The sequence below is a fragment of the Rattus norvegicus genome, chromosome 15 (genome assembly GCF_036323735.1).
Source record: "Rattus norvegicus strain BN/NHsdMcwi chromosome 15, GRCr8, whole genome shotgun sequence".
Lineage (NCBI taxonomy): Eukaryota > Metazoa > Chordata > Mammalia > Rodentia > Muridae > Rattus > Rattus norvegicus.
In genome coordinates, this window is record NC_086033.1 from 107,433,773 (window position 1) to 107,456,677 (window position 22,905).

The 22,905-nt window shown below is 36.2% G+C and overlaps 2 protein-coding genes across 9 annotated transcripts in view; one reads left to right on the plus strand and one right to left on the minus strand.

Annotated features, from left to right (window-relative positions):
- Itgbl1 (integrin subunit beta like 1) overlaps positions 1 to 14,563 on the plus strand; it is a 261,544-nt gene extending 246,981 nt beyond the window's left edge. Inside the window, exons 9-11 of the mRNA NM_001017505.1 lie at positions 7,382 to 7,528; positions 12,546 to 12,659; positions 13,760 to 14,563. Of these exons, the coding sequence (NP_001017505.1) occupies positions 7,382 to 7,528; positions 12,546 to 12,659; positions 13,760 to 13,851 (353 nt within the window). The 3' untranslated portion in view covers positions 13,852 to 14,563. The remainder of the gene's footprint in view (positions 1 to 7,381; positions 7,529 to 12,545; positions 12,660 to 13,759) is intronic.
- The window catches only part of Fgf14 (fibroblast growth factor 14), a 643,687-nt gene continuing 629,809 nt past the window's right edge, over positions 9,028 to 22,905 (minus strand). For 6 of the 8 annotated variants that reach the window (XM_039093636.2, XM_063274614.1, XM_039093639.2 and 3 more), the window contains one exon: positions 9,028 to 20,946. In XM_039093636.2, coding sequence (XP_038949564.1) covers positions 20,810 to 20,946 — 137 coding nt within the window. In that variant the 3' untranslated portion in view covers positions 9,028 to 20,809. The remainder of the gene's footprint in view (positions 20,947 to 22,905) is intronic. The other 2 variants (NM_001411965.1, NM_022223.3) reach the window with 1 other exon arrangement.

The window sequence follows — 22,905 nt, forward strand, 5'->3', positions numbered from 1 at the left end:
CGTGTGTGTGTGTTTGTGTGTGTGTGTGTGTGTGTGTCCCAAAATAATATCTGATGACATTCTATTGTATTTCTTTCTAAATTTCCTTTAAGAGATAGAATTCTTTTCAAATATAAGTTCATTAGCACTGTTGAAATAGTTTGGTAATATAGCTATGGAAAGTTCAAATTCTCCAGTACATTAAATTGCACTGATTATACAAATAGGCCCTCTTGCATCAATTAAAAGTCAAGACAACTCCCATAGACAAGCTCATGGGCCAGTCTGATCTTGATAATCCTTTTATTGAGGCTTCCCTCTCAGATGAGCTTTGACTGTGCCAAGTTGAGAGTTAAGGTTAATGCTTCTCTGTTATAGGAAGCCAGTGATGGGTAAACCATTACTAAGTAAGTATAAAACATTTGGATAATCTTCTTCTAAGTTAGACATAAAATAGAATAAATTGAACATTTCGAATGTGGATCACGCACTCAGTTTACCACCACACTGATTTGTGGGTTCACCTTGACATTTAGTTAGAATTCTACATATTCGTGCTGTGGCCAGAGAACTAAATACAGCTTCTAACTCAAAAGCAGGGACTGTTTGAGAATATTATCCAACAAATATGTAAATCCAAAGCATCTACATGTCACTTAATCAGAAAGCATGTAAAACCCAAGAGCCAATATTGTTTATCCACTTTCCTAACAATAAAACTGAAGATGATTAAACCCATTTTGGCAGGTTAAGATAAATTTGCAATTGTACTCAAAGGTGAATGTAACTAATTTCATAATTTTAAACAGTTCAGTTTTGATTGAACCAAAATTGCAACCTTAAAACGAGTCACAAAAATGGCAAAAAGAAAATCAGTGTGAAGTAGGACTATTCTTCATTTAATTAGCTTCTGTGTGAGTCATGTTCCCTCACCACACAGGGTTTGCAGATTTTCTCTAAACAATTTTTGTTAACAAATAAAATGCATGTAACTGATAATTGGCATGATTTTTTTCAAATAAATAACTATTTAAAAGTGCTTTGTCTGAGGGATAGTTCCTAAGATTTATTCATTTTCAGCACTGTAGACTTTTTCTAATTTCATAAAGAGAATATACTCAGATGCTCTTTCACATGTGTTTAATTATTCTAGTGAATATAAGCTTAATCAGAGGCTTCCCTCCTACATGCCCTATACCTAGGGTGAGAATGAGAAATAGACTGTAGGCTGCTTTTTCTCATTCCCCCTTGCTCCTGGAATAGCTACCCAGGAGTCCAATTTAAGAAGCGAGAAAGGATAATGAAGAGCCACCTCTTAATTACACAATCAGTTCCCATTTCTTCTGGGATTTCTCCAGCTCATGGCTGCAATTTGAAGGAAATCATATATCTATGGTTGTAAATTCAGAAATGACAATGCTTTATAGTGTTAAATTTAATCAATAAATGATAAAATGAATTAGTTTACCAATTAAGAAACTCAGTCCAATGGTTTAAGGAGCAATTTGCATTGGGAAAGATTATTATCTTAAGTAGACACATTCAACAAATCTTGCATAGTTGGCAGAAGTTTCTGAGATCTGAGTTATTTACAATACCCACAGACCTAAGTGACTATTGGGTACTCGAGTACTTGTCCTATTCCTAACAAGATCAAGAAACTAATTTTTAAAAATTACCTAGTTTAACTAAATGCAAATACTCACCTGCAGTGAGTATTGAATTACACTAGACAGCGAGGTACAGATCATTCTCAGTGCATATTTCAGTGTGAAAATGAAAGCAATGGGAAGATGTGAACATGACAAGACGAATGGTTTTTTTGCTTATAAAAAGTTGGTTATCTGTAAAAAGTCTAAGGAAGGAAGGAAGGCAAAAGCAGTTTCAGAGCCATGTGAATAGTCATAAAGCTCAATTCCTAGAGATAATTCCAGAATGTCCCTTCCATGAAGGTGACATCACTACTATTCTTAACACTAAGAGTGACAATCTCAGTGAGCTATCAGCATAGATTATTTTTCTAGAGTTCTGCTGGCTGTGGCTACTTTACTCTGTAATCTTCAATGGCAATGTAGTAAGGCTCACTAGATAAAAGTTGACTTGAAGGCAATTGTCTACTTTTATGCTTTTATTTCTTTTAACTAAAATTTTCAGAAACTGTGCTCAGTAGGCTACATTTCTGAGACACTCCCTTTTGTTATAGTATTTTCCTCCTTTGCTGGATTTTACTCCTTGTCTGGCTTTCCTTTTTGTATTATAGCCTTAAAGCTTAGAGTTTGTCAGAATTTATTCTCCCTGGGTTGACTCATTCATTTCTAAAACTCAGAATGTTGTGCACTATTGTAAACATCAGTGTGTGTTTGCCTAGAATCATCCCCAACCTGCTCTCTGAGCTCTGATATGGATGCAGTTCAGTGTCTTAAGGGTTTTCAAACACAGGATATTCAAGAAAGAGCTGATGTTGTTCCTTTAACTTCCTGAAACTTCTTTACTTGATAAAATACATTTTACTCTGGATTTCTGGGCAGAAAATCAATATTTTTTCCCATATGTGCAACCTCCAGGCCCACAGTTTATCCCATAGGCCCATGTTCTACCATCAAGACAGAACTCAAATAGCAGTATCCTCATTTTTCCCTGACTTGATCATTAATAGCATTCTACATTCTCCAAAGTCATGTACCCCAACATAGCCAGCCACACTCAGTTACTTAAATGAAATTGCAAATTGTTAATTATGCCGTATCATCTGGCTTAATGTCTTCTGTCATTCCTCTATTCCTCTCAGGACAGATTTAAATTTTTTACTCAAAATAAGAAACTAGCTATGTGCTCATTTCTGAACTTCACTCCCATTTGATTAATCATTCAAACAGTTGGCTTTCACTGCCTAAAACATGCCAGCTAAGGTGGGCATATATTTCTTGTCCCAAGGATTTCTAGGCTCTGTTCCTAGAACATTGACTGCCTGGCTCCTTCTCATGCCTGGTTTTGATGACTACGTTTGTTAGTACCCTTGTTCGCCCTGCTTTCACCATTGAATATAGTAACAGACTCTTCAAGCTCTAGTAACTCAAGTGTACTTTTTCCTGTAACTTGTATTCATCCCTGGTGCCATGAAAATAGGGCCAACCCATACTTTATTCTACTGTATTCCAAACTGCTAATAAAATACCCAGTACTTAACAAATATTTCTTGAGTTGATGACTGATTTATAGTTACTTGTAAAGAATATGCTATTAAAATTGATTCACATTTTAAATAAAGAGAAGTTGTGTATAAATGACAAATCAAAATGTAAATATTGATGCATTTTGATGGTTGTCTGGTATAGTTGACAATTTTACTTTGTAAAAGGATTTGATAAATGAGCTAATGAATGGCAAATATGGACTTGCTCCCTCCCAAACAAATTTGATATTATATTATTTGTTGTGAGGAGCCATTGATTCTTTCAGTAATAGCAGAATGCCTTCCCTCACACTAAAGATTCCCATGCAAAGTGAGAAATAAAATTGTATAGAAGTTTCAAGATGTAGTTCAGATTAAAGTAAAATGTTACAAAGTATGCACAAGCCTTGGATTTGAACCTGAGTAACACAAACATGCAAACATCCAAATACAAACACAAGAGGGAGAGAGAGAGACAGAGACAAAGAGAGACAGAGACAGAGACAGACAGAGATAGAGAGAAAGAGAGAGACAGAGAGAGATACAGAGACAGAGAGAGACAGAATAAATTCAAAGGGGATTAAATGAGTTCTACTTGGAGATATCAAAAAATTCTTTATGGAAGGATACTCCGTCACTTGCTGAAATTTGTACATTGGCAGGACTGGAATATATTGAGAGAGAAACGTATTCCACTTCAGCAAGTATATGAAATGCACAGGAATCTTGGGTCAGTGAAGTAAAAGAGAGAAGAGGAGTAATAAAATTAGAAAAAGAAGCTTGAAGCTCTACCACTTAGGAATCTATAGCATATCCAAGACCTCCTGGTTGATCAAAAGAAAAGCTCACACAACTAGGAAGAAAGATATGATGTGAGAAGTAAAGGATAGGGCAGTGTGAACAAGTATGTGAGAGACCCGACAGGAAAGTATCTTAAAGGTTTATGATGATATGTTGCACGTAGTACTAACAGGAATTGACAGCTCCCTCAGTGGGGGGAGTTGAACAGATTCAATCACTATTCAAAACATTTTGCCGCAACATATAAAAGAGACACGTGCTCCACTATGTTCATCGCAGCCTTATTTATAATAGCCAGAAGCTGGAAAGAACCCAGATGCCCTTCAACAGAGGAATGGATACAGAAAATGTGGTACATCTACACAATGGAATATTACTCAGCTATCAAAAACAACGAGTTTATGAAATTAGTAGGCAAATGGTTGGAACTGGAAAATATCATCCTGAGTGAGCTAACCCAATCACAGAAAGACATACATGGTATGCACTCATTGATAAGTGGCTATTAGCCCAAATGCTTGAATTACCCTAGATCCCTAGAACAAATGAAACTCAAGACGCATGATCAAAATGTGAATGCTTCACTCCTTCTCTAAATGAGGAAAAAGAATACTCTTGGCAGGGAAGGGAGAGGCAAAGATTAAAACAGAGACTGAAGGAACACCCATTCAGAGCCTGCCCCACATGTGGCCCATACATATACAGCCACCCAATTAGACAAGATGGATGAAGCAAAGAAGTGCAGACCGACAGGAGCCGGATGTAGATCGCTCCTGAGAGACACAGCCAGAATACAGCAAATACAGAGGCGAATGCCAGCAGCAAACCACTGAACTGAGAACAGGACCCCCGTTGAAGGAATCAGAGAAAGAACTGGAAGAGCTTGAAGGGGCCCGAGACCCCAAAAGTACAACAATGCCAAGCAACCAGAGCTTCCAGGGACTAAGCCACTACCTAAAGACTATACATGGACTGACCCTGGACTCTGACCCCATAGGTAGCAATGAATATCCTAGTAAGAGCACCAGTGGAAGGGGAAGCCCTTGGTCCTGCTAAGACTGAACCCCCAGTGAACGTTATTGTTGGGGGGAGGGTGGGGAGGGGAACACCCATAAAGAAGGGGAGGGGGAGGGATTAGGGGGATGTTTGCCCGGAAACCGGGAAAGGGAAAGCACTCAAAATGTAACACTCAAGTTAATTATAAAAAAAAAAAAAAATTGAACTGAATGACTACAGCAGTTGTACATTTAAAAGAAATGGAAAAACACCAAAGGATCACTTTTGGAAAGAAAGATATGTGGTAAGATTAAGAAGGTTCAAATTATGAGGATGACAGAAAAGCAAACAGAGTGTCAGAGGTACAGGCCTTGGGAGATTTATGTACAGGAAGCACAGCCCTGAAATCTTTATAGTTAACAGAAATCTCATGATTTGGGCTGAAGACATGGCTCCACGGATGAAGCATTTGCTGTGAGAAAAGACACAGTGGCATATACCATTTATGAAAGTCAAAGACAGAGGGATCACTGTGCTTTCTGGGCCAACAGACTAGCCAAGTAAATCACCCCCAGGGTTGGTGTGAAATCCTGTCTCAAAAGTAAGGTACAGGTATGGATGATGGTTCACTAGTTAAAAGTACTCTTCTAGGGGACCAGATATTGTTGTCAACACTTCACAAGTGCAGGTAACTCTATCTCCGGGTGATCTAATGCCCTTTTCCAGCGTCTTCAGGCATAACACATAACAGAGAGAGAGAGAGAGAGAGAGAGAGAGAGAGAGAGAGAGAGAGAGAGAGAGAGAGGACAGAGACAATGGCAGAGAGAAAGAGACAGTCAGATAACTGGAAATGACTAAAGAAAGGAGTGGGGATTGTAGGTCATAAAAAAAAGCAGGAGGATAAAATCAATTATCAAAGGACACAAGTAAACTAGTTGTGAAGAGGAAAGAGCTCAAAGAAGGGGAAAGAAATGAGAACAAGCCTGCAGACGAAGGAGTTAAAAAGACAAATATTAAGAAATTATTATTATGCAGCTCCTTTCCCAAAATGAGAGGTGCTGTGCTACTATGGAAGGCATGTGGACCTTGAAATCAGAGGAACTAGAGCCATGTTCTGGTCCTGTGTCTGAACTACAGGATTTGAAGTGCAACTTGAAGCCCTCAGAAGTTCAGCTTCCTGTATGTAAGGTGGAGACAACACCAAACATCACTGACTGTGACAATGCAGCATTTAATGCATGAGGAAAGGCTTTTTGGAATAGGTACATTTATTTAGTTTTTTAAATTGTTCTCTCATCTGCTTTTTATTGATTTCCAGATTGTCATATGTTATGGAAAATCACTACGTGGATTCATGAATGGTTATGTTAAATTGACAATAATGAGTTCTAAAGAATGGAGTCAAGTCCATTAGCCTTTTCATGTGCAGAGATGAGTCAAGAGAGAATGGTGGTCACAGTGCCAGAAGCACTGGGTCAGTGTAGATGACAATAATACATGTTCTTAGAAACATGTGAGGATCGCGTTGTCCATCATCTTCCATTTCCTATGCTTGGTTTCTGGCAATTCATTCTGTTTATATATTGTACTTGAGAAATTCCAGTCAAATAACTAAGTGAGAGAGTGATCAAGCTGTAAGAAAGCGTGACTATCAGAAAAAACAAACAAACAAAAAAACAAAAAACAAAGCACTAAGTAGAACCAGAAAACTAAATTCGAAAATTTAGAAATCTAGTAGTTGGCAGTTTGTACAGTCAAACAGTGTATACACCATACATAAACTATATACCCCCATATAACTGTCACAAATACAGTTGCATATCACAGAATAAGCATCTCAAAAACAAAAAGACAAAAACAAAAGGTCAAATGTGAACACAAACCTCATGCAAGTTTTAATTTTTACATACCGATAAAGGGCACGAGTACTTACACTCCATTCCTCTATCCGCTGTTGTTCATGAAGAGGAAAGGACAAAGGTAAAATCCTTAGGAATGCCATATGTTATTATTAGTAAGCCCCAGGAGAGCAATTAATAAATGCTGCCAGCAGTGACAACGTGACTAGCCTTCAAGATTGAACTGGGTGTTGTAGTGTGCACATGAAGAATGACAGCAGCACATGCTGCTGACAGAAATGCAGTGAGAAGGGACCAATATCCGGACAGGAGCCATAATGTCATTTCAAATAATTCCAATATTTCTTTCTTGCGAGCTTATTTTCTACATCACATCCAAATGTGCCATGCTAAGCTAGATCTCTCTTGGGACACTGTTTTAAATAAAGATGTGACAGAATGATTGTATGTGTAAGGAAAGTATGTCTAGCGGGAGGTGAGACACTGTGATTTGCATTTTCTATCTTACAAACTCTGATTTTTCTGGCTACTTATTCATATCCTCCCCTTACCTCATCCTATGGTTGCTACACAGGCCGTGGCACGTGCTCCTGTGGTCGTTGTGTTTGTGAGAAAGGATGGTTTGGTAAGCTCTGCCAACACCCTCGGAAGTGTAATATGACCGAAGAACAAAGCAGGAGTCTGTGTGAGTCAGCAGATGGCACATTGTGCTCGGGGAAGGGTGAGTATCACTGCCACAGCCTGGACTGGATCTCTGCTCAGACTTGTGGTTCCTCAGAACAGCAGGTAGCAAACAGTTCCTCCAGAATAAACTTTGTCTGAGGAAAGGCACTCAGCTTGTGTGTGAACCCTGAAAGCTGAGCAGCAGCAGCAGGAGATATGGGAGCTGAGATTCTGTCCATGCAAAAGATGAAAGGAAATCTTCCCTGAGTTTACACAAATGCTTTACCAAATGAAGACTTCATTCATGCTAAAACACGGGTGTGGTTTTTAAAATATATTTTGTTTAGGACCTCATTGTGAATAGGCTTTTGCTGAGTCATGCCCAGTTGCAAATACGGTAAGAATGCACAAAGCTATATTCACCTGCACATGGAGTTACAGTTCATTTATTCCCTAACCTGACTTTTATGCAAAATTACTCCCTAAAAGCTATAAAGATTGAGTCCTCATTAGAGTTGCAGAATTTTCAGAATATAGGCAATTTGCATATAGAAAATGCAAAACAAAACAAAACAAAAAAATCAAAACAAAAAAACCCCCCGCAGTTGAGGGATTCTGGAGAGAGGACTCAGCAAATTAAGAGCATTTGCTGTCTCTAACACCCACATTGAGTGGCTCACAACTGCAACAGCTACACTAGATAGAGGGGATCAAATACTTTCTTCTTACTTGAGTGGCACTTGGTCTCCTGTGCACAGAATCTGCACGTACACAATACTTAATGAAATAAATCTTTCCTAAACAACTAAAAAGTGCAAAAATTGATTAAAAATTGACACAAATGTATTTCCTCATAACAAAAGCAAACACAAATTGCTATTTAATGTTTTCCCAGTTATCTGCTTTGGGTGGTGGGATTACAATGACAGACCAAAGAAGGTTGAAAATCTAAATTTTCTAAGGGGATAGAATGCTTGGGTATGGCTAAATTCAGGGAAATATAAAGGCTTCCCAAGGCTTTGCATTTTGAATTTCATAGCTTACATTAATGAAGGGCAGCAAGTGGTTGAAGATTATTTCTTTTCCTTTCTGGTGGCATCCATCCTGGTTTGTAGAAGAAAGGGTTGAGGCTGAGCTCTTGCAACTGTAATTTGTCTTCATTATAGAGGATAACAAGGATGCTATTCCTGGTCTCCATGGAGAGCATCATCCCACAGCTCACCCCAAGAACTACAATAAAAATGTAGCATGTAAGAGATTGGGGGATTTCAGCATGGTAAATGAGAAAGATGTTCTCACATGCTTCTACTCTGTATCCTTGATAAATCCCATGGACTTGCTGAATTTTGTATAATTTTTCTAAAATCTGTATAGGAAAACCATCATCCCAGTGATCTGAAAGTGTAGTGAGAATTTCCCCTCTTATCATGGAACAGATGTGAGTCAGAGATTGGTTTGTGACTGCATACCATGATACTTTGTAACCCACCCCCACTAAAATGACAAGTGTGAACTCTTCGCTTGCTAGGGACTGTGAATAAAGCCATCACTTCAGGAGACGATGAGGAAATAGCATTTTATTTCTTACAAATTTATAGCCAAGACAATAAATCACTCCATAGAAAAATTTAAAACAAGATACATTGTTGTGACCTTCATAACAGATGGTGTCATTAGTACAATAGTGAAAACTGCCTGCTGGGGTGTCAGGTTGCAGCATTTTGTCAGGCTTGATGTATGAAGAATAAAGTCAGTAATGGAATGGGGGCTTTAACCCCAGACAGAAATTGTTTTTGTAAATGACCAAGAGAGATATGCTTAGTGGCCATGTTGCCCCTAAGTTTAGCTACCATTGCAGAATATATGGTGAAACTTATATTGATTTATGTTTATTTGTTGACTTAGGGATTTATTTATTTATTTGTTTATTTAGCTCCGTGGTGACACAATAATGTGTTCATCTTAACAACGTTACCCTAGATCCAACTAGTCACTTCGTATTTTTAGAGATAGAATTATGGAACATATCTTTAAATGTATCTTTAAACTGTCACGTTAATATTGCTGCATCCATGTCATTAGTAAATTTATGGTACCCTCTTTCATTCATCTGTTTCTCAGCTACCTCCTTTTTGTCTGTTCAGAAAAGAGAATGGGAAAATGTTATACTTTTCAAGACCAACCTTAACCTAGTATTCTAATTGCCATTCCCAGACAGCTGTTAGCCAAATCTGTAGGCAAGAATTTCTCATTTATAAAACTATATTCGTGTTTTTGCTGTGACAGTCATCACAGATATATAGGTGAATAGGTGATGAATGAAGTCAGATTAAGATAGTCTGTTAGCTGTTTTTGGAAAGTGGTCTGAGGCAATTCTCCCATCCTCTCTGCTATTCCATTGTCATCTTCAAGGAAAGTTTTTGTTTGTTTCCTCCTCCTTAGATCTTTGGAATGTTCTTCAAATAGATGAAAAAAAGAATTGCCCAATAATAAAAGCCAGAGAAACAGAGATATTGTTAAAGGTCCTTTTGGAGAATGAAAACAAATGGATTAGTGACGTTGTTTTTCCAGGTGTTAACACTCTAGGGTTCTGACAGGATGGGCCAACTGCAGCCTATGGCTGGGCTGGTCCCCCATGGGAATGGGTGTGAGTCTGCTGAGTTGAATAGTTGCTCATTTCTAGTGTTCAGGAAGCTTACATTTGTTAGACAGAACTGTCTCTTCATGATTTTCCCTTTTCTAGAGAGGGATAATCCACCCCTGTTTTTGTAAGAACAGCCAGAGCTCTCTATAATAAAGGTCTATGATAGGTCCGAATGACTACATACACTGTGTTAGTACTACATGGTATACTGTTCCTATTTGTGTAGGAAGAAGAAAATTTTCCTATTTACCATCAACAAACAGAAAAACAACACACCCACTATTATGGTGACCATGAAGATTGCTTCCATGACATACCCAAATCAAATCTCACTTCCATTCTAACTGTTTCATGACATCTACTATATTTGGAGCTAGAACTCCAAAGTGTCAAATACTCAGTCCACATAAACCAAATTAACTTTAACTAATTTCAGGAAAATACTTTATTCTTTGCAGCTGAGTAGTCCAGAAACAAAAGAACTAATAAGAATCACTTCTAGGCAAGAGATAAGTTCAAAGATGAAGTGTAAACTCTTTATAAGAATTATGATAAACATAAAAAAGCATCCGAGATATGATATATTAATATCATTAGTATATAAAATCATTTATTTCTATTGTAGAAGTAACTTCATGATTTAAGATATACTATGTTAGAAACAAATAAAAACACTTAATTCTTCAAATAGTTAATCCTTCACTGATGGAAATCAGTCACAAATGTGATGTTCTTTGGGGAATATCTCTATGATAGACAATTAAGTTCCCATGTAGGTGTTTCATAAACCATTTGTTAAACAAGTAATCGATTGATAATATTTCTGTGCCTGGAAATTTTAAAGAAGATATTTAAATTTAGGAAAAAGTAAATTCTAAAATGAGGATACACTCTGTGTTGATGAGGATGCAAAGCACTTTTTATCTCTTTCTCACTAGACCAACAGTAAGGGCCTGAGTAACTACTAGGTTGTCAATTACATCTCAAAACTGAAAAGTCTCCATATATTGCCCTAAAGAGCCTGAAAGTACAGGCTATCAGTAAAACAAGATTAATTGAATGTGTGCTGCACTTAACAATTAAGTAAAACAAATATAATGCAGTTGTTATCTCTTAACTGGTTCTGACTACTTGCTTGCCTTGGGATATGTGATGAGAAATGACAAAAGTGAAATTTTGTTGTGGGAGATTCTTTTACCTAAAATAAATGTACCTGTTTCCATGGCATGAGCTTACAAATGCTTAAGACACTTTATCTTGAATTCTTTCATGATATACGTGACAGTATCATAGCCTTCCATTACCCAAAACTGAGGACTTCTGCTATATTCACACAAGTCGTTGATCATTTGTCAATCACCAGAAGTACTCAGAATTTATCCCTGACTCTACTGTATGTATTTAAAGTTTAATGAGTTTGGAGTTTTTCTAACTGCATTAAAAAGTTTATTATTTCATATTTTCTCAAGGTGATTGGTTACTTGAGTAGCTTAGCAATAACTACCAGCATCTTGTAGTAAAAGAAAATTGTGTCCAACAAAAAAGCCAAAGAAAGAAATGCAAGATTTCTTTTGAATTCTGTATTTGTTCTGTAGCAAAACTAGCTTATCCAGGTGATTTTTCAAGCCTGTCTTGAAAGGCATTTACATCAAGAGACATGATAAAAACTATTTTTTTATTTTAAGTGTGCCATTAGTAAGAGTCTCAGTTACCACAAAATATTTTAATTACTAAATAGTTTTTTAAATAAATTGGAGGGTAACCACAAAGGAAGTTTGTAAGGGGTGGGAAAATTACTAGACCCTCTTCAGGATTTTCTAGAACTCATGTTGATTATAGCTAATCCTAAAGGGCAAGACTGAGACAGCAATCAGACATAAGGGATTAAGTCTGCATTTTTAGCACTTCAACCTGCAACTCAGTTTGAAGTTTGTGTGTTCCTATTTCAAGAAAAGCATTTAAATAAAACTCTAAAATGATGAGCTCAATAATTTAGTAATTATTTAATTATAAAATGAATCTTTATTTGATATAATTTAGTAGTATGTTCCTTTAGAGAATAGGGACCTTAAAATGCAATTCAATTGAAAAGGAAAGAAACAAATAAAACATCTATTTTGAGTACTTTTGAAGAGAGCATCTCTAAGGATGAGCCACATCCTGTTTCATTGACATTTCAACCAGACTGGACCGAGGAACATTTGCTCAAGGCTAATTGCAACTGTCTAGATCTATAATGAAGGCTTTCCTGGATGACCTTTATGTATTACAGTAAGTAAAGCTCCCCTCTGAGAAGCAGCTATTCAATAAACTTTTTTCCTTTAGAAGATAGGTTATTACAAGTCTATTGTCAGCATGTCAATGATACTTTCTTCTTGATGGAAGCCTTTATTTCTCTGGTGACAGTGAATAACACCCTTTGTGATTTCAGGTTCTTGTCATTGTGGAAAGTGCATTTGTTCTGGAGAAGAGTGGTATATTTCAGGGGAGTTTTGTGACTGTGATGACAGAGACTGTGACAAACACGACGGTCTCATTTGCACAGGTGCAGTATTGAACTACACTAATTGTTTTGGGCCACAAATGACAATTGAGTGAAATGACACCCACAACACACAGCTTTAGATAGGGCAGAGAGGGCAGCTCCCACACACTCAAATGAACAATGCCCATGTGTAGTAATTCTGAAAGGAAAAGTGAACATCTGTGAATACACACCAACATTTTCCCTAGAAGAATGCAAAGATATGAAGCCAGATTACATGAGTGTTGGAATATTTCTACAAGATAACCTGTTCTATAAACTCACACAAAGACAGTTATATGAAAAAAGAATTCTCTTGACAACCATTTCATCTTAATATGGTCCAGATGGGGTATTATTTAAAGCAGCACTTGCATGCCACAAGTTGGTGAATTAGATGTTTTGGGAAACTGGACATATGTATGAATGTGTGTATAGTATGAGAGATATCAACAGAGTATACTAAATATTTAACTGTGTAATGGTCATTACAAACCTAATTTATTGAGTTCTAATAGTTGGCTATAAATAATATTGAACCAAGTTAAATTATTATGTATATCTTCTCCTGAAGTTCTTATTTTATTTATAAAAGTATAAGCCCATTTATTAGACTTCTAGCTGATTCAATATACCACTGATAAAATTTGCAGTAACACAAAATATTTTTGTAATCAAACATTTTCAGTTTAGTTAAAGATGATTGTTTTGTCATAACATTAAATTAAATAATCACTTTCTCTGCACCTTGCTAGACAAGGATTTTTCTAGCTCTCAGGCCTGCCTAATTTCATATCAAGGGGTTTTATGCTTTTCAGTGTTTATTTGTAAGTCATATATGGTTTGCCTACTAACAGAAGATAGAATTATGATATGGGAGCCCAGCTGGGTGATGAAAGTTGGGTACTGTTCAATTAATATATTATGGGATCAAAGAGATGTCATTAAGTATCTTAAAGATGGATTTCTCTCAGATGTCTAATAATATAATAATATTGTTGTATGGTAAGATGCTTTAGAGAGGATAAATGGTTTTCTTATGAACAGCTATGGTTCACAGTTATATATTCTAATTGTATATTCTGATCATAATCATGATTTCTGTGTTTACTTTATTGCAGGGAATGGAATCTGTAGCTGTGGAAACTGTGAATGCTGGGATGGATGGAATGGAAATGCATGTGAAATCTGGCTTGGTACCGAATATCCTTAATGATGCCAAGGGAGACAACTGGATTCTTATTTCTAGGCCATTTTAGAAATTCAGAGGAAAGCATGTTACACAGCACTAGGACAGACTTTTGTGTATTTTTCTATTTCTGACTGCCCAAGTGAAGCATGGGTCTTCATTAGAAATGAATTTAGCAAACTGATGTAAGTTACACCATAAAGAATTGTTCTCCCATGACTAATATCAGTGTTTCACAACTGAAGAGGACAATTTTGTAACGCACAAGACAATTGGTGGTGTCTACAGAGAATTTGGTTGTCAGACTTGGTAGGTAGGAGTATTTGTGTTATGGGAATATTAGAGGTAGTGACCACAGACAATGCTGAACACCCTACAGAACATAGAAAGGCCCTTACAACAAAGTATTTTCTGACATCCAATGTTTAACAAGATGTAGTAGAAAAATGCTAAGTCTCATGGTATTTTGTACTCCACATCCCAAAACCAGAAACACTGTATCAGAATATAAGGATAATATTTATTCTCACATAAACCAACCAGTCAGATTTTTCCAGGATTCCATATGACTCTGAAATTGTATATGGAATGATAATGACAGACACATATGAGGTGTAATGATGTAGGCTGGGGGCTTACCAGATCACAAGGGCTTTAAACTCACAAGAATCTCTTACAGGAAGAAATGAAAAATGCACAATTTGACATTTTAATAAATAATGACATAAGTTGTTTATATTCTGCGTCAATATCTATTTACTCATGGAAAACAAACACGCTAGAAAAGAATGAATTGGAATAACCACTTAAGATCCCAAGAACTAGCAGATTTTGCTTTTAAGACTAGGCATGGGTTACATATACAGGAAATCAGATTTTTCTTATTTAAATTATTTCATGTAATTTATCCTCTGAAGAAGACAGTGTCTAGTTAGAAACACGAGGATCTTCATATTGCATTCATTGCCCTTAAATGGCTCTCTTCTCTTCAAAGAAATGGTGGAGTCAACAAGGATGACATCAATTTTACAAGTTCAGGAGTGGACCCCAAAATTCTAGAAATGGTTTAAATCAAAATTACAAATATTCACTCAATGATACAAACAAAATGTTTATTTTTTTGGTGAAATTTTGCTCTGTATGAAATTCACATTGAATTATGAAAATGTACAATATTCGGGGTTCTCTTGCATATTTACAGTTTTTTCTACTTATACACATAGTTGAATCAACCATTATTTAGAGCTAAAAAAATACCTTTTCCCTAAATGTGAATTATTCGTAAAATCCAAAATAACATAGCAAAATCATTTCCGTTTTAAGATGAAATTTTTACTTGCAAATTTTATATTAATAATGCAAATATTTTAGAATCATGGCTTGGACTTTATCAGTCAAGTCTCCAAATGTAAAGAAAACACACCTCCACTGTGTTACTTAAAAACTAAATACTGAGAAGTATTTGAAGGTCATTTATACTGGTGCTGGTTTTATAATAATAATAAGGTTCTCGGAATTTAACGTATTTATAAAATTGTTGCCTCTATCCTGAGATTAGGGGACCCAGCCATACTGGTTTTATATCTATTACTGAGCTGGTAATCAATGTCAGTTTTGTAAAATGAGGGAAATATAAGGAGTTACGGTATAATGTGGATGATTGCATTATTTTTCTATATATATTTTCTATCTCTCCAAATACATTTTAAACCAGAAAAAGCAATCATAATAATCCAATCCCATTTCTGATGAGGTGTTTGGTGACTTCCAAACAGTAAGAGTCACTGACATTTCCATCATGCTACAATGGCTTTTATCTTTTCTTACTATAGGACTCAGCCTTCTATAAAGATCTGGACAATTCCTATTAGAGAAACCACTGAGAGATTGTCTCTTTTAATTGACTAATATTTTAAAACTGTAACAAATAAATAGAATCTATCCTGAACTCTCAGGCCACACACAAAGAGACTGACTTTAATCACAGCCATGTGTAGTGGTTTGCCCGAATGTGCTTCCCTGGAATTAGTTTCAGTTCCTTATGGTCCCTTTCATTAAGTGTGTCCTTTTTATTATTATTATAATGCCCTCTCTAGTTTTTATCTTTTCTATAAGTGGAATCTATTCTAAAAGTATGTGTTACTTTTCTTATATTTTCATAAGAAAAAGTGTTGAAGTATCTTTACCATTTAAGTGTTCTCAGAATAGAGTTTAGACATTGGAGAAATGATTTTCCATGAAGATCAAAATGTACTATGTCCTGAATATTGGACAACATGAAAATATGTTGTAGGTCACCATGTTCTGGGGTGCATGGTGTTACAGACTATGGAAGAAAGCTGTAGAATATGCCTCACAGTAACCTAAACTCTATTCAGTTCTTTTTCTTGGAAAACTGACTTTTAAAAAAAAGATTAATTTTATTTGCTATAATCTGTGTCTGTCTGTCTTTCTATCTGTATGTGACCCTAGCCATGACAACATCAGTATATCTATAAAGAAGTAGATTTCACACACTTTTATAGAAGAAGAAGAAGAAGAAGAAGAAGAAGAAGAAGAAGAAGAAGAAGAAGAAGAAGAAGAAAACAAACCCAAACCAAAAACATGGTGATAGGCAAAAATATAACCTATCTCCTATATAAATCTGTTTCTATACTTTGACTCCAAGACAGAAGTTACCTTTTGAGAATGTTAAGCAATGACAAATTTGTAAAGAGTAGAAGAAAATAAACAAATCTCTTTGGCTTGCTTGTAGTTTTCAAAAACTACACTGGGATACGTGATAATTGAAAGGGAGACATTAAGTTCATCAATTTTGATGATCTTCATCCTGCTTATTTAGCAAACTATAGCTGAAGAATTCCTCCAGAGGACTTGTAAAAGTCAACAAAAATCTAAATTTTGGAAGAGAACCATTGTTCCTACTGACTTTCGGGAATCCTGAGTTCATCTGGATTCTAGCAGCACCAGGGGAGAAATGAATTATGTCTATCAGCTCTCCAGTAAATATCAGAATTAAACTAAATGAGAACCTAGAAAAAAAGAAAAAAAATACAGTGTAGTCTTAAAATTTGTAAGCTCAACTGTCACAAATTTTCTGAAAGCTACTCAGTATTCTAGACACTCACCCAGTCTTATGTGTCACTGTATAAAACTCTTAAACTATGTATGTCTCTTAATTCAGAATAACACAATTTACATTCTGGATTTCACTAGGCCTGTGCTTTAGAAAATATTTAGACATTTGGCCTAATTGTTGCCCTAAAATATAGGGTTTTTTCCTAAAATAAAATTGAAAATCATTTCCCACTATTTTCTATTTTTTCTAATTTTAACCTTGGTCAGTTTAGTCTAATAATCCTTCACTGACAAATATCAAACACATATTATACATGTAATATTTGGAAAAAAATTTTAACAAGGTAATACATATTCACTTTAAGAAACAACAAAGGGTTTGTGGTGGTTGTTGTTTTAGTTTTTGCTTAAAGAACCAAATCTGATATTGGTCATTCTAGAGAGAGAAAAAAGAGATGGTTTAGTAGTTGAATCATTAACTAGATGGTTAGGTGTGATATATTTTGCTTACTTTCTAAAAAACCAATAACTAGAAACACTAGAGAAAACGTCGTGGTGTCCATTGTGGATCTATTCCTCACCCAAAGCACCCAGAACAAGCAAACACTTAAAGCAAGACTCCAAATTCTCCAGAATAATAAGAAAAGTGCTCAATTCCCTTTACTCTTCACATAGGACAAATCATCATAATGATTTTCAAGAATGTAGTAAGAAATTTCAGGAACTAAACTTATTTGAAAAAAAATGTTGTTACTTGAATTATGCAAAGGACAGACATTGAGCACTGTCGATGGATAAGCAAAGCAATTAGGTATCATAAGAAAGTGATCAAACTAACCCTCCCCCACCAGATATGCATGCAGAAGGAATGGGTCATCTATAGACTTGGTACAATGAACATACATACAGGAAAGTATAAAACACACAGTCTATAAATACAAATGTGTTCCATCAGATTTACTATTCAGAACATCAGTGATGACAGATTGCATTTAATGATAGCAAACTTAATTTCTGAGGGAAGGATTGTTGACCTTGTTCCAGAAAATTAGCAAGAGAGGTATCATAAAGGAGCTAAAATTTTCTTTGGCATGGTAAAGGGGGAACTTGAGTTTATCAACTTATTTACATGAGAGTTCTCTATATATGGGGCGATACAATGCTATTTTGTTACACAAAATTATTTTATGCTTTCCATATGCCTTCATATAAGTATTTGATTTGATATGTCATAGCTATGAACATAACAAATGATAAGAAACACAAATTGTACAATACAGACAATCCCTCTGTTATAAATTGAATAATACATACCAGTACTTCTGGATACATGAGTCCTAGTACATGCAGATCATTTGGTGCTTTCCTCTTCCCATGCAACAGGTGAGACCAGACACAAAGGAAATGGTCTAACTAAATCAAAGATAACAAGAACCCCATTGCAATGTGTCTAATCATATATTAGAATAAACCACTCGAATACCTACTTACACTAATAAATGCTCTTATAGACAACTCTTGGGAAAGGAAACAGAAAGAAACATTAACATAAATCTTAATCATTTACAAAAATAAATCTTGCCTCAATTGTAACCACTAAATAGGTCTTGAGAACAGAAATCTCAAGTAGTGTTGATTATCAAAAACAGAAAGGTAGGCTGGCTTGGGATGTGTATGCATACAGAGGGGTATAAGCTATGTCTATAAGCCCAACTAATAGGAATTACAAGCTATTCATTTTACCACATACTATGAATGTATGTCTTCCATAATGAGTTTTATCTAATTATGCATAACAGCAAATGAGGAATGGTCAAAGGGGTCATTTTGTTGTATTTGCAGTTTAGCATTATTAACAATAAATCTACTCAAAGATTTTGCTAATGTTTATTTATTGAAATGGAATCTAGTATGAAATGAAATGAGCATAAACACTTAAATTTATACTGAATCTTTAATTAGCTAAGCAGGCCAAAATTTTTCTATGCTGGGCAAAGGCTGACTTCATGGAGATTCATGAAAGCAATGAGAAAATGATTTCCCAGTAAGTACAGTGCAAAGGGGAACAGTGGCAAGTGGGTCATCCTGCCACATGGAAATAATAACAAGAGGACAGTACATTGATCCCACATCGATTGTTTTCTATAAAAGAGGTTCAGTTTGGTCTCAATGAACTCTTCTGAGAAGAAAACATAGAATTTTATTAAGTTACATACAGTTAACAAATATTTTTCCAAACAGTTTAGTACTAAACATTTTGAAGCTTTTTTTTGTATCTGATATTAAACATTTTGCATGAAATCTTCAAGGTGTATCTCCAGCATTTCACAGCCTTTCTAAGTATCCCTAAACTTGGAGCTCTACAGAATTCAATTCAAAATGAAATTAAAGCAATAAAAGAAAATTAAATAAATCAAATGGTCCAAACCCCTAAGGCTGGAGTATGTTAGGTTGTCTTTAGTTTTATTTAGGGTACTCAACAAACCATATTCTGAAACCTTGACAAGTCATCTCTAACCCAACCTGTTGGGCCCAACAGTGATGAGTTAGAGGTGTATACTGATGATATCCAGGATACTAGGCCCCATGCTGAGCTAAAACCAAAACCAAAACCAAACCAAAACAAAACAAAAAACAAAAAAAAAAAAACCCCAAAACCCAAAAACCAAAACGCAAACAAAACTCCTAATATGTCCAGTTTTAAAACTTGCCATTAAATACCAAAAATGTTAAAGTCTAATTTATACTAACGTGTGCATTGCTGCTTCAGGAAAGAACACAACAGCCACCTTGCCCATGCTTGGCTGAGGATGAGGATAACTGGAATGCAGCCCAAATCAGGTGTGACACTGAGTTATCTTCATTAAAAACAGGAAGGAGTGGGCCGGAAATGGATTTAGGTAGCATATTTCTTATAGGTTGTAATGATTTGGGTTTTTATTTTTTTCCCAATAATGAGGATTAATTGATGAAAATAAAATGAACCTTAATCAGGCCTACAAGGCCTACAGAATTCTTTGGACCCACTTTCTCAAAAACTAAGTGGGTCTTGCTCGCTGGGCAAGGCAAATGTTACCATTACCAGTAAGCTTGTGATATGTATAAAACACACACACATAAAGAAACTAAGAGGGAATGCCAAACACCTATCATAGAGGATACTTTCCATGGATTGTGTTTGACCCTTGTTCCACCCAGGCAATGCCTACATCGGGAGCACAGCATCTCCTACTAGACAGAGCGTATATGTGTGTTTGATCAATAATGTGAGCCAAAGACAACAATCTTAATCTTTATATATACTATTTGTAGTAATAGGTTTAGAAGGCTTCCTGATTCCCTAATTGTTCTTCTAAGCAAACCAACTGCAACACTGAAGATCAGAGGAACACAATCCCTGCTAAAGGTCACAGACAGTGGAGCGAGCAGCCCTGTAAAAATGGAAAGAATAGAAATCCATGATAGCACAGGTTTACAGCATCTAACTAGAAATTACTCAATATTATTTGTGTGCTACAAAATTGAACTTAAACACATGGATTTCGCTGAAACAGGACTCAAAAAGGATTATGGGTAGCTGTCAGCAGGCAAGGTATTGAGTGTACTTGTGAAGTATGTCATTCACATGAAGTGTCACAGTCACAGAAAAGATATTAAAAAGGCATTCCATATCTGGTAGGGCATTCCATGGTCTGAGTTTAGCTGGTTTGTCCAGGTGTCTTCTTGGTGTAGGGGGGCCACAGGTTGAGATTTATCCACTTGCAACGAAGGAGGTCTGAGAGAGCATAGGACAAGCGTCAGCTTGCTTGCTGGGGCTTTTCCGCCACAGGAGCAGGAATGTCTAGTAAGGATAAATCACTCCACTGTGCTCGGGATAAGTCAGTCAGGACACCTGAGGATCTGGCTATGTGGTCTTGCACTTGTTGACTGGTTTGCCTCCATTCATTATTGCAGATGCACTTGTACTTTTGCTTGGTGTCACCCCAGCTTTCGGGACTGTTTCACCAACATCATGCAAAGATGGTTCTCGGTACATGGCAACTAGGGTTGTAAAGAAAGGGAGAGGAAAGGAATAGTTGCCTGGTTACTATGCAAGAATGGCACAACACATTTTGCACAGACATTGGCCAGTCTGTGTCAGTTTTCCACAAATGGACCCAATACCATCGATAAGTGGACAACAGTTGTAAGGCAGCCATTCCCAGTCCATGAGTTAAGACATCACGTTCAATGCAGCTCTAAGGTATACAATGAAGTGTGTGCATGTATATGTACTTAGATTTTTGTCTAGGAAAGTTTAAATAAAAGCTTATGGCCTCTTGGCAGAACTATAGAGCAAAGCACACATAATATTTAAGCATTCATGAGCAGGCACACGCATGCCTCTCTCCAGGAGAAAACTCATTTGACTTAATTCTATTTTCACCTGAGATGACTAAGCTATTTTCCTCTCCAATGGTTTAAAAGATATACAGTCATGCTGTGTTCCACTTGAAAGCTACACACATTAGTAATAAAAGGCTTCCTTTGCTTAAACCAGAGCATTCTATGAATTGTTTCTATCCCTTTCCCACCATCCTAATAAAGGACTTTACAACTGAAAGTAACTGTGTGGCATTTATATACTTATATCTAGTTTTGATTCATTATTTAAAAATTGAATAATTAGGAGGATGGGGGTATAAAACAGTAACAACTGAGATTAATGCCTGAGAAAAATTTGAGGAACTGGCTGAGTTGTGCCGGGTGACGTGAGAACCACGCTTCACGTCACATATTTAGAAAATACTTTTACAGAGTCCCAGGAGAGAATATTTAAGAGTATCTGACATTTGGAAAAATTAATTGACATAAAATCATTTGCCACCAGAAATATAATTACAATTGAACTGTTCAGCAAGCTGCTTGGTTTTTGGAAAGCTTGGTTTTGGAAAGTTTTAGAAAAGAACCTAGGTGCAGTCGGGATCAATTTCACGAGTGCCATAGAGGGATCTTGCATACACATCGATATATCTCACGGTTTTTCTTAGCATACTTACAAAAGTAAATGTACACTGAGGTAAATAACTTGGGGGAGTAAGTAAAAGTTGCCAGTCTCTAACCCAGGCAGCTGTGTCCAATTGATAGCGCCTCACAAATGAAAAATTAGTTTTCTCCAATCAAGTCTCCCTGGCTATACAAACCACTCCTAAGGCCTAACCCCATGCTCAGCAGTAGATGGCTAACACAAAATAAACTCAGTGGTGTTTATTAGAGGTTCTTTGTCTCGTAATGGTTTTTCGGGGCTTGAGGCTTTTTGTTGCTTTGTTTTCTTACAGGTCCTTTGTATATATGTGCTAGTTTCTGGTCTTGTGTTTTTATGGAGTTTCTGAGTGTGTGTGAATGCGTGTGTCCCTGCATCTGTATGTGTATCTTGAACTCTTTCTTTGGCTTTTTGTGTTTGCTTGCTTGTTTCCTAATTTGGTTTATTTTATTTTATTTTATTTTATCTAATTCTTTATTTTAGAAGACTTTCTTTTCTAAGGATAGAGAGGAAGGAAAGTGTATATGTGGGTAGGAAAGTGTATGTGTGGGTAGGAAAGTGAGGAGGAGTTGGGGGAAGGGAAACAATAATCAGAATACATTGTAATAAAATCTATTTTTACTTTAAAGAGAAAAAGAGTTGTCATTCTTGAAGCACCTCCAGTGTCTCACTCGCCCTCAAATCAGGGCCCAATAGTATCAAAGTTTTGACTTACATCACATATGAACTAAGGCTGGGTGGGAGCTATGACTGCACAGAGAATCCGGAAGCATCGTAGTCCCATGGAAATGTCTGTACTTGTCCTAAAGCATTCAGTTATATAATTTATACCCTATTGGAGCTTGTAAAGTTTGAAACTCATATCCCTCTAATAATCTTGTCTATTAAGCACCGTGTTTTAGAAGTAACGTTTTAAAAGAATAAAGCACACCACCTTGTTTTGGTTAGAGTACCTCTGTTCAGGAATTATTTTAAAA